Consider the following 13,934-nt stretch of genomic DNA (forward strand, 5'->3'; position numbering starts at 1 on the left):
GAATAAAACAGTTTGCTTTGCTTTTCCCGTGTTAATCTTTGAGAGCATTATTGCTCTAACTCTTTTATTCATACGGCCTATTATAATTACATCCAATTTCGGCGATTCTCTCACTAACCTGACCATTAACGATTCTATAATCATGTAGACCGCTTTGAAATCTAATAGCTTAACCGCCAGTGGACCAGACGGTTTTTTTTTTTTTTTTTTTTTTTTGACCAGACGGTATACCTTCAAACTTTTTTCTATATCGATGCCTTGGTTACTCCAAACCGACGTCTGTTTAGCTTATCGATTAGCTCAGGTATATTTACCTCTGCTGGAAAATCCGCTTACATGTTTCCAGTAAATATACAAAAAGGGTAATAAAAAAACGTAGACAACTAGGGACAGAGGGATTTCTGCTTTATGTGCATTATCGAAACTCTTTTAGCTCGTTGTGATTGTGCCAATCTTCTCGTTCGTCCATACTCAATACCTACGAAAAGATTGCTTCGACAATCGTTCTCAGACAGAGGTCTTCTACATGAACTTCTCCGCTGTTTTTGACAAGCTGAATAATCAAATCGCCGTTGTCAAACTGACCAAAACTTGTAACGGAGGCCACTTCTCCAGTAGTTTAAATCGTATCTGTTGAACTGTCTTGTTAATGTATCTATCGTAGGGTTATTTTCGCCAACTTTTACTGCTTTTTCGGGAATTCCACAAGGCAGCAATCTCAGACCGTTGGTTTTTCTTCTTTCTTTTAACGACATGAACATAATGCTCAAAAGTCCTCGGTTTGCGTTCGCCGACGACTTAAAACTGTTCTCTAAAGTAAAGTGGTTCATCGATCGGATACTTTCGCACTTCAGAAACAGCTGTATAGATATTCGGTGGATGGTGCAATAACAATCGTTTGACACTAAACCCCAACAAATGCGAAGGGATTACGTTTGAAGGGATTGAGAAAGCTGAATCCGATTATGTTCGGATACCGACTATCAGGTGTACCTTTACGTCGTGTAGATTCCGCCAAAGATCTTGGGGTACTGCACGACTCTAAATTGACGTTGAAACAGCATTTTTCGTTCGTTGTTCACAGGAACTTGAGATTTATTATGCGTACCGCCAAAAACTTCAACGATATTTATTGCTTGAAATCGCTCGTCTGTGCATTGGTTTTGTCCAGTCTCGAGTACTGCACACCTGTATTACCAAAACGAGGTCAGCCGAATCAAGTCGGTGCAGTGAAGTTTATTCGCTTTGCCCCTCCGTAGGTTACCATGAAACGACTCGCTGCGACTACCAAGCTGCGAACTGGGTTACAGATTAATAAACTTGGATACCCTGCAAATACGTCTGGACGTAATCAGACCTGTCTTCACATCAGATGTTTTACGTCACGGATTGACTGCCGTAGGATCCTCGGCCTTGCGTAACACGGAATAATTCCTTCCAACATATACCGCACCGGAAGACTAATTGCAGCATGTACCTTTAGTTACAACGTAATTTAAACCGTTTTGTGCCCTATTTCGACATTGACTTCATCCACAACGTGCTGAAAATGCGCTTTAGAATACTCACAAGTAGTTTTTGAAGTACGGACCAATAAATGGAAATATTTGTTTTGATATTCAAGTACACGAAGTTTGACTTCTATCGTGCAATCATTTCTAACTCTATCGATGTTCGGATCCAAATACAAACAACCGAGCTACTAGCCTCAAGTTTAAGTAACATTTATACAAGTCAAAACCCAAACGAATACACACACGAAGACTAAAGTTCTGTTACGAAACAGCAAGATTTACCACTTCCGAAGGTCTTCGTCGGTGGAGAAAACCTTATTGTGTGACTTGATATGTTGCTCAAGAGTTTTCCGTCGGCGGAACTCGCGCCGGCACAGCTGGCACTGGTACTGCTCGGCGATGATGCAGGGGTGTTTCTTAAGCCGTTCGACAGACAGGAAGCAACAGTTACAATCTTTACAGCGGAAGCTTGGTGATAGAGCCGAACCGGTGGTCGTTTTCTCGCTCGGTTCGCGCGGTGGATTCGCCCTGGTGGCAGTGGTGTTTGGCGGGTTTCCGTATGAATTACAAGTAACAGTTTCAACAAGGGAGGTAGAATTGTTGCTGCTCTTCACAGACATGGCTTTCGTTTTTAGATAGGTGCTTTCCTCCAGCTTCCGCTTTCCTTTCTGAATATAATTATGCAGGATTGTCCTATAGTTCGTTGAAACAGAATATCGATCGCATGAAGAGCTTTTCGAGTTTTTCGGTTGAGGATAGAATTGTTGGTCCTGTTCGCTACTGTCATTTGTAATTTTTTCTCTACGCGACCAGGAAAACTCACTTGGATCCACAGCAATAGGCAGAATATGCGCAGGAACGATTGCCATTTCCGTTTCCGGTGAAACCTCAGTCAGGTATTCCATTTCAGAGAACAACGAAGGTATCTCTTTGTCAAAACATCTTGCCGAAGAGTAGTAGCTGCTACTCGGAGGACTTTCGCTTCCAGAGGCCAATTTTGAAGGATCCAGTTGATCCACCAGATGTGTTGCATTAGCAAGGCAAACAATATCCTCACAGATTCCACCAAAGTCGTCACCACACTCTATCACAAAGGAATCATCCGGAAGGTAAGATAAGGGATCGAAGCTTATCCTGCAGAACAATAAGAATTATCAAAGATATAAAGGTATTGTTTTAAATATTGTTAAATTACTTACCCTTCCATTCTGCTTACCCTAATAAATGCTTTCTGTTTATGGTTAAAATTAATATTTATTTAAGAGAACAACATTGCGCCAACGTTCTGTTTTCTTGTAGTTTGACGTTGAGCGCATGTTTTGGGTCATGCCAGTGCAGCCATACTGACAGCGAATTCGTTTACTATTGCCAAATTTTGCCTACACGGAAAAAAATATCACCTCAATTCCAAATTTGAAAATCCGCCAGAGCTGCCATAAATACAGACTGTTGTGCATGCACAAATTTGGAAATATTTAAACAGCATTTTTGACACTTCAATACAGTACCTTTTCTTTCCGCACGTTTCTTTGGTTTCGCCGTGAACTTGCGGAAACAAAACGTGCGATTTATCACTAAAATGTCGAAAATGCAGACTAAATAAAGATAGAATTAACAAAAGGGCGAATGTCGCAAGCGTAAACAAACCGAGTGAGGGTTGATTTTCCTATGCTGGCCCAGCAAAAAGTAATTCTCACCCGTTTTGTTTACATTTGCAACATTCGCCCTTTTGTTAATTCTAATTAGAAATACTCAGAAGTGAGAGATACGCGGAAGCAGCCATCTTGAGAGCCAATCGAGCAGCGAAAATTGTCAAAAGGGAGCCAATCGAACACGCATACTGTTTGCTTAAATGTTCAATTAACAAGTATTGAAATAGTTATGAAATCTATTTAAGCTATTGTCACGCACCTTGAATATTATACTCAGACACAGTGTGTATAAAACTTTGCAATGCATTACACTGATTAGGTTGAAAGATATATCGCTCTATTGTGCAAAATTGATGTAAACAAAACAGAAGCGGATCATGTTGAAAACAACGAAGTCACACTGCTACTGCATTTTGCTCCGCAGCAAATGCTGGGAGTTTTTGTACACTGATGTCAAATCGTTGGCTTTAGTTTCCGCGTATCTCTTACTGTGAGTATTTCTAATAAAAACTATTTACGAAAAGTTTTCTCAGTGTAGAGCAGGGATAGGGTTGCCAGTCAGAACCTATGTACACTATTACTAAGGTACGGCAAACGCGGCACGTTTGTGTTCGTAATATGCTAAAAAGTATAGGTGTGTTAGTGTCATCGTTGCACGGCACAGTTATGCTTTTTTTATGCCCGTATAAGAATAGTGCGAGATTGACGTCACCCCTGCTGTTTACATTACACTCAAGTCGCTTTTTACGCAAAGGATGCGTCCCGCGTAAATCAAAACTGCGTAAAAAACCACGTAAATTCCGAAAACCGCGTAAAAAAACCAAAATTTCGCGTAAAAAAACTTTGTGGATTTCAACACTACGTGAAAAAATAGGCGTTTTGAGCACATCCGGGTAAATTCCGAAAATCTCGTAAAAAGACCGCGTAAATTCCGAAAACCGCGTAAAAAAACCGCGTAAATTTCGAAAACCGCGTAAATTCCGAAAACCGCGTAAATTCCGAAAACCGCATAAATTCCGAAAACCGCGTAAAAATAGCCACGTAAAAAGCGACTTCAGTGTATTTGCGCTTCTAACACAAAAAAACGGTACGTTGCTCCACACCAATGAGGTTTAAAAAGGTGTGGCAGATGAACACATTTGATGGTATTAGTAGCGAAAAATCAGAAAACGACGTCAAACTACAAAAACAAACCGTGTCGGACAATGGGGTTTGTTTTTGGAGTTTGACGTCACGCTTCATCGTGATTGGTCGATTTTTGATTCCACCCACACCATGATGAAATTAATTCACTGCACTAACACCACTTAACCAACATTGCCACACCTGTATATATCACATTGGCTCCACACCTCTACACTCAAAATATTCTGCACATAACTAATGGTAAATTTCCATATGAAATTCCAGATAATTATCATGTGTCACATATAAGCACAATCCGCCTAGAAATACACATAAAAATTATACGGATATGAATAGTATGTGCAATTATACACATAAAAAATATGCGCATATGAATAGTATGAGCAAAAGTTTCGCGTACCCATAAATTATAACTGTTTGGCATATAAAGTTCATAAATGGGGCACATTGCAAAAATCTATGTGTGGGGCACATAGAAACTATACGAAAAGTTTTCTCAGTGTACTACTTCACCAGGGATGCCAGGTGATTTTTTGAAAAGTCTTCACGAATCAAGGAAAAATGTCTTAATTTGTCTTCCTTCGGCTTTCCGCCCATTTAAACTGCATGGTGAAGACATCTCGCGTCACTTTTGATTTCGTCCAATGTAACAATTCCACCATATTGAGAAAAACGAGATCGAAGTTCTTCGAATTGAACTTTAAATTGTTTCAAAATGAAATAATTTTCAGTCATTCACTCAACGTGGTTGATGAATAATAACATTCAATATTTAACGGAGATTTTAAAAATCTAATCAAAACTAAGCAGTTTTGGTTTATTATGGAAAAAGTTACATTGGACTGTTTACCATCTCGTGCTGTACTTTGGACGTTTTTATTTTTCCAGGCTATTGCACATAAATTAAGCGAGATCACCGTAAAATACGTGCGTTGCCGTGCTACGCTATTTTTCAATATTAGGCTGCTTGTTTCACTTAAAATGCATAAATAATGCGAAAAAAAACTTTCACTTGCTAAACGTCCAATGTACAGATTGGGTTTGTTTTGATTTTTTTTGCACTTTGGACATCAGATGAGAACGACCGAAGTAACAGTCAGTCATCCGTAATTCGAATGTGCACATTGGACATTTTGATAATGCTAACTTTTTAACCTCAAAATAATTCTATTTGGGCAGGCGTTTTTGTATAACATAGAGTTTAAAAAGAGCAATAATTTGTTGTGATAAACCGGATTTGTTTACATTTGTTACATTGGACGAAATGAAAAGTGACGCGAGACATGTCTTCACATGTCTTCAAGTGAAGACATTTCACTTTTTTGTAACAAAGATGTCTTCAAAATGAAGACATGTCTTCACTTCTGGCATCTCTGTACTTCACATCGGATCCAAGGGGTTTCCAACAGCAATGATTACTAAGCACCTTTGAAAAAAGTTCCTTTTGATTACTTTACTGATTACCTCTGATTACCAGTAATCTATCTCTTGTGATTACTATCAATTGATCATGATTACCAATGATTACTTAAGATTATTATTGATTACTCTACCGATTACCATTGATTACCTAATTGACTTGCAAATGATTACAAAAGTAATCTCTGATTACTACGCACTTATACGCCTTACTGGAAACCCCTTGATCGGATCACAACGTCCGCCCAGCTAACTGGCACCTTTATCTCGTTTGCTTTGCGTTGACGAGAGCTAACATCAGGCGGGCTCAGGAGTCGTGGGCCCCACTGACAGCTGAAGAGCTAACTTGTGTGAAGAGTGGCGAATATATGATTTCTCGTTTACGCTAACGCTAACATGTTGGCATCGAAAACATGGCTGCCTGCCAGCTACTTGCGTCCAGGCGTATGAAACTGAAGGGTAAAGAAGTAGCTAACATCTTTTTACGCTTCCTACACGTCCGACACAAAAAGAAAAAAAGCAAAAAAGTAACTTTGTTCGGGAGCTTACCAATACTGATTCATCCGAGGCTGAAGTTAGAGCGGGCTACTCACAAATACATTTTGTCCGAGGCAAAGTTTGTTGTGGGCTAGATGAGATGTTGGCTACACGAAAAATGTATGGGAATGACATTTGTGACAGCGGGGTGCTTGCGTCCGCCTCGTTCAATGTGATATACATAGGTGTGGCAATGTTGGTTAAGTGGTGTTAGTGTAGTGAATTAATTTCATCATGGTGTGGGTGGAATCGTAAATCGACCAATCACGATGAATCGTGACGTCAAACTCCATAAACAAACCCCATTTTCCGACACGGTTTGTTTTTGTAGTTTGACGTCGTTTTCTGATTTTTCGCTACTAATACCATCAAATGTCTTCATCTGCCACACCTTTTTAAACCTCATTGCGCGCCGTTCGCCTCGTAAAAACCTGGATTATCTGGCATCACTGACTGTCAGGTGCAGCATCTGCCAACCAAACAGAACCAAAATGTGCAATTTGTGTGTGTTTGTGACGTCTTCGTTTTCATCTCTTCAGAAATGACATTCCCATTCAAATCGCCTCCTAGCACTTAGCGCATTTGATTACGCTGAACGTGCGAACAAGTGAAGAAAGTTTTATCATCGAGCTGAGAACTCTTCCGGAAATTATCGGAATTGTGTGAGAAAAGCTAGCAAAACGTTTTAATTGTACGTAAGTCGTGATTAATGAACATTAAACAATACAATTATCATAGTTAGGTTACCGAAGTTGCGCAAATTTGGGCTTAATTCTCGTGAAAAAAATTGCGGTATCTGAATGGTAGATGGTGAATAATCTTCTAATCTGTTTCAGAACAACACAAAACATGGCTGCCAGTACCAGTGGCGATAAAGCGGCGGACGATTCCCTTTATCCGATTGCGGTCTTAATCGATGAGCTGAAAAATGAAGATATTCAGGTTAGTGCGAACAAAATTTCGGTGAATTTTTGGGTTGTTTCCGATGGCAGCTTGACCGGACGTATAACGACTGAGGTCATAATAGGTCAAGGTGATTGTGATCGATCAGTCGAAATGTCTGGTTCAGGGAAGTAGCCTTTTATTTTTAACTCCTCAATGGTGCGTACAAAATGCCAATTTCTTAAAAAACATTCGCAACAACTATTGATTGGTTTATTGAACGGGAAAGTTCCACTCTCTTCGGCTATAATTTTATTACTGCGTCACCAAATTAAATTTCAAGCGGAGTTAAAGTTTAAATTCTCGAACGTCGACTTATCTTCGCTTTTTAGATTGACTAAAATTTATTATTTCATTTATTCCTCTAGCTTCGTTTGAACTCGATTAAAAAACTTTCTACCATTGCGCTTGCCCTTGGCGAGGAACGAACCCGGACGGAACTGATCCCGTTTCTAACGGAAACTATCTACGATGAAGATGAGGTTCTATTGGCACTTGCCGAGCAACTGGGCAACTTTACCTCTCTGGTCGGAGGTCCCGACTATGCAATGTACCTAATTCCGCCATTGGAATCGTTGGCAACCGTCGAGGAAACTGTCGTCCGCGACAAGGCTGTTGAGTCGCTGCGTATCGTTGCTGCCCAACACAGTGCTCAAGATTTGGAGGTTCACGTTGTACCTACTCTGCAGCGACTGGTTTCCGGTGATTGGTTTACATCCCGTACCTCGGCTTGCGGACTATTCTCAGTTTGCTATCCACGGGTGTCCGCTGCGGTCAAGGCAGAACTGCGAAACAACTTCCGGCAACTTTGCCAGGACGAAACACCGATGGTACGGAGGGCTGCAGCTGGAAAGTTGGGAGAATTCGCTAAGGTGGTCGAAGTAGAGTATCTCAAGTCGGACTTGATCTCGATGTTCGTACAGATGGCTCAAGATGATCAAGATTCTGTCAGGTTGTTAGCTGTAGAAGCATGTGTTAGTATTGCTCAGTTGTTGCAGCAGGACGATGTAGAACACGTAAGTATTTTTGCTGATTCTTTGCCACTAGCATAGTCTTACAATGTTTTCTTCGATTTCAGAACGTTATGCCAACGTTGCGTCAGTGCGTGAACGACTCTTCCTGGCGCGTACGCTACATGGTTGCAGAAAAGTTCACCGATCTGCAGAAAGCCGTCGGACCGGAAATCACGAAAACTGATCTGGTTCCTGCGTTTCAATACCTACTAAAGGATACTGAGGCGGAAGTGCGCTCATCCGCTGCTACAAAAGTGACTGAATTTTGTTCTAATTTGGAAAAGAGTAGCCAAGAGCAGATTATCATGACTTCTATTTTGCCCTACGTCAAGGAACTGGTTGCTGACCCAAACCAACATGTAAAATCAGCTCTGGCATCGGTTATTATGGGTCTCAGTCCTATTCTGGGTCGTCAAAATACGATCGAGCATCTACTGCAACTGTTTCTGTTACAACTTAAAGACGAATGGCCAGAAGTGCGGCTGAACATCATTTCAACGCTGGATTGCATTAACGACGTCATTGGCATTCAACAACTCTCTCAGTCTCTGCTACCGGCTATCGTAGAACTCGCGGAGGATTCCAAATGGCGCGTTCGATTGGCTATTATCGAGTACATGCCTCTATTGGCCGGCCAGCTTGGTCAGGAGTATTTCAACCAAAAGTTGCGCGATCTTTGCTTCAACTGGCTTAACGATCATGTATACGCGATCCGTGAGGCGGCAACGTTAAACATGAAGAAGATCGTTCAAACATTCGGAACTCAGTGGGCTGAAACTAATATCATAAATCAAATTCTCGTTATGTATAAAAACAGTAACTATTTGCACCGTAAGTAATGCTATTAGAATTTGAACTATTGTAGTGCAGCCTCTTAATTGTTGTTATTATTTCCACAGGAATGACTTGTCTTTTCTGCATTAATGCCCTGGCTGACGTTGTCGGAGCAGACATTATTAAGCGTCTGTTTCTGCCAACCATTAAGGTTCTCGCCACGGACCCCGTAGCAAATGTACGGTTCAACGTCGCCAAGAGTCTGCAGAAATTATCCCCTTTCCTGGATCAGGCAGCTATTGACGAGCACGTTAAACCGATCCTGGAAAAATTGAATACGGACGCCGATGTCGATGTAAAGTATTTCGCCTCGGAAGCGATGGTTGGAATTGCAGGTAAGATTCGTTGAGCTTTTCCGTAAAATCCCGGTTCTAATTCATCATTTATCTTTCATAGCTGCTTAATCGCAACCGAATAATTTTGTATGCATTGTTGAAGATAAAGTAGAAGGAAATAAAAACATTAATGATTAAAGAATTACTACTTATCTAGAGATTGGCTACGCTCGACTGCGAAAGCGTGCAACAGCAACTATTTTTTCACGACGAACAGTCTCACTCAAATACTAATCAATTATTTATTTCCTTCAATCCTGGTGGAAGAGCCAACCAGCAACACGATTACGCGATACATTAGAAAGGTTAACCGTATTGAGAAATAAATATACTTATTGTTTAACATTCACCAACGCTATCATCAGAGACAAAATTGCCCGCAGGCGACGGCGACGCCCGTCAAAATTTCATTTTTTAACAACACTGACTGTGACAAACTTCACGGCTAAATAGGGACACAGACGCATTTTGACTTCGGTTTTGTTTTAGAACAGAAACTGAAAAATGTAACATGAATATGAGAAAAAAAAACCACAGAACAAGTATATCCATCTGCAGTAATCTAAGTTTAAATTTAATGATGAACACACATAACGTAAGATAATTTAACATTCAATAAAAGCTCCATCCGGAATACATGTGCACATTAGTAATTTCTTTCGAATAAAAACAAAACCTAAAGTTGCGGCAGATTAATTTCTTGTAGAATAGGAGACTTGAACGCACAAAAGATGTCACACATATTTATCATGACTCTTGAATGTTTGGATTCAAGGCGCAATACAATTCCCACTTAATGAAGTGGGCATGCGAGACAACGCGAAGATCAGTTATTCAACCTCAACATTTGAGGTTCAAGCAGCACCGTTTCTCACAATCGTGGGAAACATTTGTGCTTAACTAACCCCAGTCGGTAACATGTTGGCAGGGGAAGCGGACTTGCTTCTTCGGAAAGAAGAGTTTGGGCCGTGCGAGACATTGGGCATGCTCACGAGCTTTCAGGGTAGCACCACCTAAAGCTTATGCAACGAACTACATAAGTACAGCTATTGATTTTGCTAAGCAGAATGAAAATTCTCACCCTTTTTGATAGAAAAACCGATCCTTGGAAATACAGGATTGAGGCTAATTCATAAAATGTTTACTCGGCGAATAATTAGTACACAATCACCGCTATTCTATATCTCGAACAAATTGGTATTTCGAACGAAATTTTCGCCAGCAAAATCAAATGGGCAAAGCATCTCGTTCGAAACAAGTCGAACGAAATACAGATCCGTTTGAAATACAGAATACGTCATACGCCGATTTGAAGTCGAATAATAAATGATGCGTAGGCACGTTGTATTCGCGATATTTCTGCAACACTTGCCGAAGCGCGAAAATTTGATCCGTGATGGCTTGATATTGCCCCACGAACTCCTTTGCAAATAGTGATAATCAACGACATAAAAGTTGGGAGAATACCTTGTAGGCGGCCTTGTGGATATCTTTGCGGGGGAAGAAGGAACTTCGGACTACCATACAGCGGGAAGCTGCAAAATTTACGCATCGTTGGCCGTTGTCGTTCTTTGCGGCATGCAGACTGTTTGATCCGATTACCGGTCTATACATAGCTTCCCGTCCCACCTGCGCGTTTATGTCACCGATGACGATTTTCACGTCCCGTCGCGGACAGCTATCATACACCTGTCTGTTCCAGATGCACGTAGAACGCCACCTTCTCGTCATCGGGTCTTTCTTCGTGAGTGCAGTGCACATTGATGACACTGTAATTGAAGAAACGGCCCTTAATCCTCAACTTGCACATCTTTGCGTTGATCTGATGTTAACCAATCACACGCAGGCGCATCTTTCCCAGTACCACAGCTCTGGTAGAAAGTAGCCGCTCGATGCCCGCCTTTCCATACCTTCTGTCCTGTCCAGCAAAGTTCCTGCAGTGCTACGACTTCGCAGTTTCGGGGTTCGTTCATCATAGATTGTTCTGAACTATTCACGGGGAAGCCAATCCAGTGGACTGAAACATATATGCACAGAAATAAAAGTATTAGCAAAGTTGTTCATCAAAAAAGTTCATTTAATTTTGCACTGAACATAGATTATCCTATCGCAACCCGGGAAGCCGAGCGATTTGCAATTCCCCGCCCCGAGTTTCCAATCGTAGTCCTTATTACGTCGCGTAGGTCGACGCCGATTGTTCCGATCCGTATTTTGTTGTTCGTTGTTGGTAACTTTTTATTTTCCCGGGCGGGTTGTTGGGCCTGCCCCTAATTCCCTGTCTCGCCGGAAGACCATTGTGCACAGCACTGCTTAGAGCGCCCAACGTACATGTAATTTTCCTCGATTTCAGGGCAGCATACGATACTGTTGAACGCGTTCAGCTATGGCAGATAATACACGAGACTGGTTTTCCGGACAAACTGACGCGGCTGATCAAAGCTACCCTGGAGCGAGTAATGTGCTAGGTACGTGTTACGGGAGCACTCTCGAGTCCTTTAGAATTACGCAAAGGGTTGCAGCAAAGGAATGGACCTGTGTGTTCTTTAACATCGCTATTAAATGCGAGCGGGCTTCGAAAGGAAAGGAACGATCTTCGGCAAAAGTAACCTTCTAGCATTTCCAGATGCTCTTGACATCGTTACAAAATTGGAATAGCGGAAGTAATTTACGCCACACTGAAAACGGAGACACACAATGCAAAATTAGTTATTCCCTAATATTTACATTATCCCCTAATAATATTATAATTTATTGGCTATCATACGCGATCAATCAAAGTGTGCTGAGATCTATTTAAATGCTTTTTTCCATCAAAGAATTCCTAGCAGCCAACTTTCCAACGTTTTTTCGTGCGACGAAGAAGAAAATGTCGACTAATCGTTTCAATTTCCGTCATTCATAAAATGAAAATAATTCACGCAACGTATTGTCGTTATTCTGCAGCCGGGAAAACTTGCATGACCAGCAGAAATTTTGCAGAATAACATTTGTCATGCCGACCTATACAAATACATGCGCGCTTGCTTCGTAAACATTATTATTATTTTTAGCTCGGATGATGAAAAATTTTGATGGACGGATTTTAAAACGGTACGACGAATTTAAGAAATAAAGTCAGTTGCGTAATTTCAATAAAATGCTTTACTAATCGCTTTTTAGTGAATTCAAAGTGCACGGATCGGAAGGTAAGTGCGTTTAAGTCAAATCAGCACAAGAACTTTTGGAATATTCATTAAATCCACCCAAGAAATGATGAAAATTAGAGTGGCTTTCCTTGCTACGACGGGAATTAGAAATAAACCCTATTTAGTGGAAGATGAGACTCCTAAAAAATAATGCGAATTGAGAAGAAATTGAAAAAATCCATAACGTTAAGACTTTTTGCAAAACATGACGATCTGTGTTATCATCACACAGATTTTTTTTCATCCCACTCGTACTTTGCTGCCAATTGATAGGTTAGCCGATAGCCTCGGATAGCCTCCGAGTGCCAGTACCTGATACTAAAAATGTTATTAAGCTACTACACAAAATGACCCATTCTACGATACTTGACACTGGAAATTAATCGCATATTATCTAGTTAGCCATTCTTTGAACCGTAGTTTGCTTACAAACTACAGGTACCTAGGTACTATTAATGTAAACGATTTCCAATTTCCAAATGCTTCACAGGTTTAAGTGTGATGATCGCAACAACGAAACCGTTGAGGTACATTTACTGGCTATTGAATAAATTAGCTATCAATGAAATGAAACCTGATTGTGGTACAGGTCAATAAAGTGAATCGTTAGGTTAATCAGACTGTTAACTAGTTACGCAGTGAAACATAGGCCGTGAACGCAGGTAATTCCGATCCGTAGTCCGTAGTTAATTTTTAGAAGACTGTATCAAAAACCATAGTTAATGAGAATTCTTATGAGCAAAGCTTGCCCTTAAACTATGAATTTTAATTCAATCTTTTAAAAATCGGCGACTTTGATTGAGTGATCGGAATTAGGAACTGATCGGGATTAGCTGCATTCACGGTACTGGTAATCAACTTTGCAAGACTTCTATAAAGCGCGCGAGCAAATTTAGGAACCATTACCTTTAATTTTTAATATACGATGTATATACATAGAGGTTCGCCATTAAATAGATAGGAACGGCGACTCCGCGATGGAGGAAATTGTAACGGTGATAAAATTTGTAACTTTGAACTCACAACGTCGCAACTACAGTATCACGACGTCACTATACGCTTTCATATACATATATATGTTATTCATATGTAACGCAACGCTTAAAAAAAGTGTTGCATTTTATTGTTTTATCGAATTAGTCAAATTTGATCAATTGTTCTACGGCAAAAAAATTACCATATTAAACGGCCTGCTCAACCGTACAGATTTCAATTATCAGATAAGCCCGCGAGTATAACCAAAATCCGGAATCTAAAGCCGTCTATAAGGGGATTTGTCTGGCGATTATATTTTCATTTTTTTTCAACTTAGGTACTAGTCGGAGTCAGATGATAACGCTCGACTTGTCTCTGACGT

General features: G+C 40.6%; 2 protein-coding genes across 3 annotated transcripts; one reads left to right on the top strand and one right to left on the bottom strand.

Annotated features, from left to right (window-relative positions):
• Window positions 1-1,713: 1,713 nt before the first annotated feature.
• On the bottom strand, window positions 1,714-2,813 carry LOC128743639 (uncharacterized). The gene is made up of 2 exons (XM_053840252.1): window positions 2,714-2,813; window positions 1,714-2,648 (listed from the first exon to the last, which is right to left on the bottom strand). The coding sequence occupies exons 1-2, from the start codon at window positions 2,719-2,721 to the stop codon at window positions 1,793-1,795; spliced, it is 864 nt and encodes a 287-aa protein (XP_053696227.1). The 5' UTR covers window positions 2,722-2,813; the 3' UTR covers window positions 1,714-1,792.
• A 4,017-nt stretch (window positions 2,814-6,830) lies between these two features.
• LOC128741460 (serine/threonine-protein phosphatase PP2A 65 kDa regulatory subunit) lies at window positions 6,831-10,026 on the top strand. 2 transcript variants are annotated; one of them, XM_053837288.1, is made up of 6 exons: window positions 6,831-6,963; window positions 7,105-7,210; window positions 7,579-8,226; window positions 8,289-9,054; window positions 9,123-9,392; window positions 9,454-10,026. In XM_053837288.1, the coding sequence occupies exons 2-6, from the start codon at window positions 7,118-7,120 to the stop codon at window positions 9,459-9,461; spliced, it is 1,785 nt and encodes a 594-aa protein (XP_053693263.1). In that variant the 5' UTR covers window positions 6,831-6,963; window positions 7,105-7,117; the 3' UTR covers window positions 9,462-10,026. The 2 variants fall into 2 exon arrangements, with proteins under 2 accessions (XP_053693263.1, XP_053693262.1); XM_053837287.1 differs by having other exon boundaries at window positions 6,831-6,959.
• Window positions 10,027-13,934: the final 3,908 nt, after the last annotated feature.

Source organism: Sabethes cyaneus, chromosome 3 (genome assembly GCF_943734655.1).
Source record: "Sabethes cyaneus chromosome 3, idSabCyanKW18_F2, whole genome shotgun sequence".
NCBI lineage: Eukaryota > Metazoa > Arthropoda > Insecta > Diptera > Culicidae > Sabethes > Sabethes cyaneus.

Excerpts from the sequence above, each read along its gene's own strand:
- LOC128741460 (XM_053837288.1), top strand. The coding sequence starts at position 7,118 with ATGGCTGCCAGTACCAGTGGCGATAAAGCGGCGGACGATTCCCTTTAT. Across the intron at positions 7,211-7,578 it reads TGAAAAATGAAGATATTCAG|CTTCGTTTGAACTCGATTAA; the intron begins GTTAGTGCGAAC and ends TTATTCCTCTAG. Across the intron at positions 8,227-8,288 it reads AGCAGGACGATGTAGAACAC|AACGTTATGCCAACGTTGCG; the intron begins GTAAGTATTTTT and ends CTTCGATTTCAG.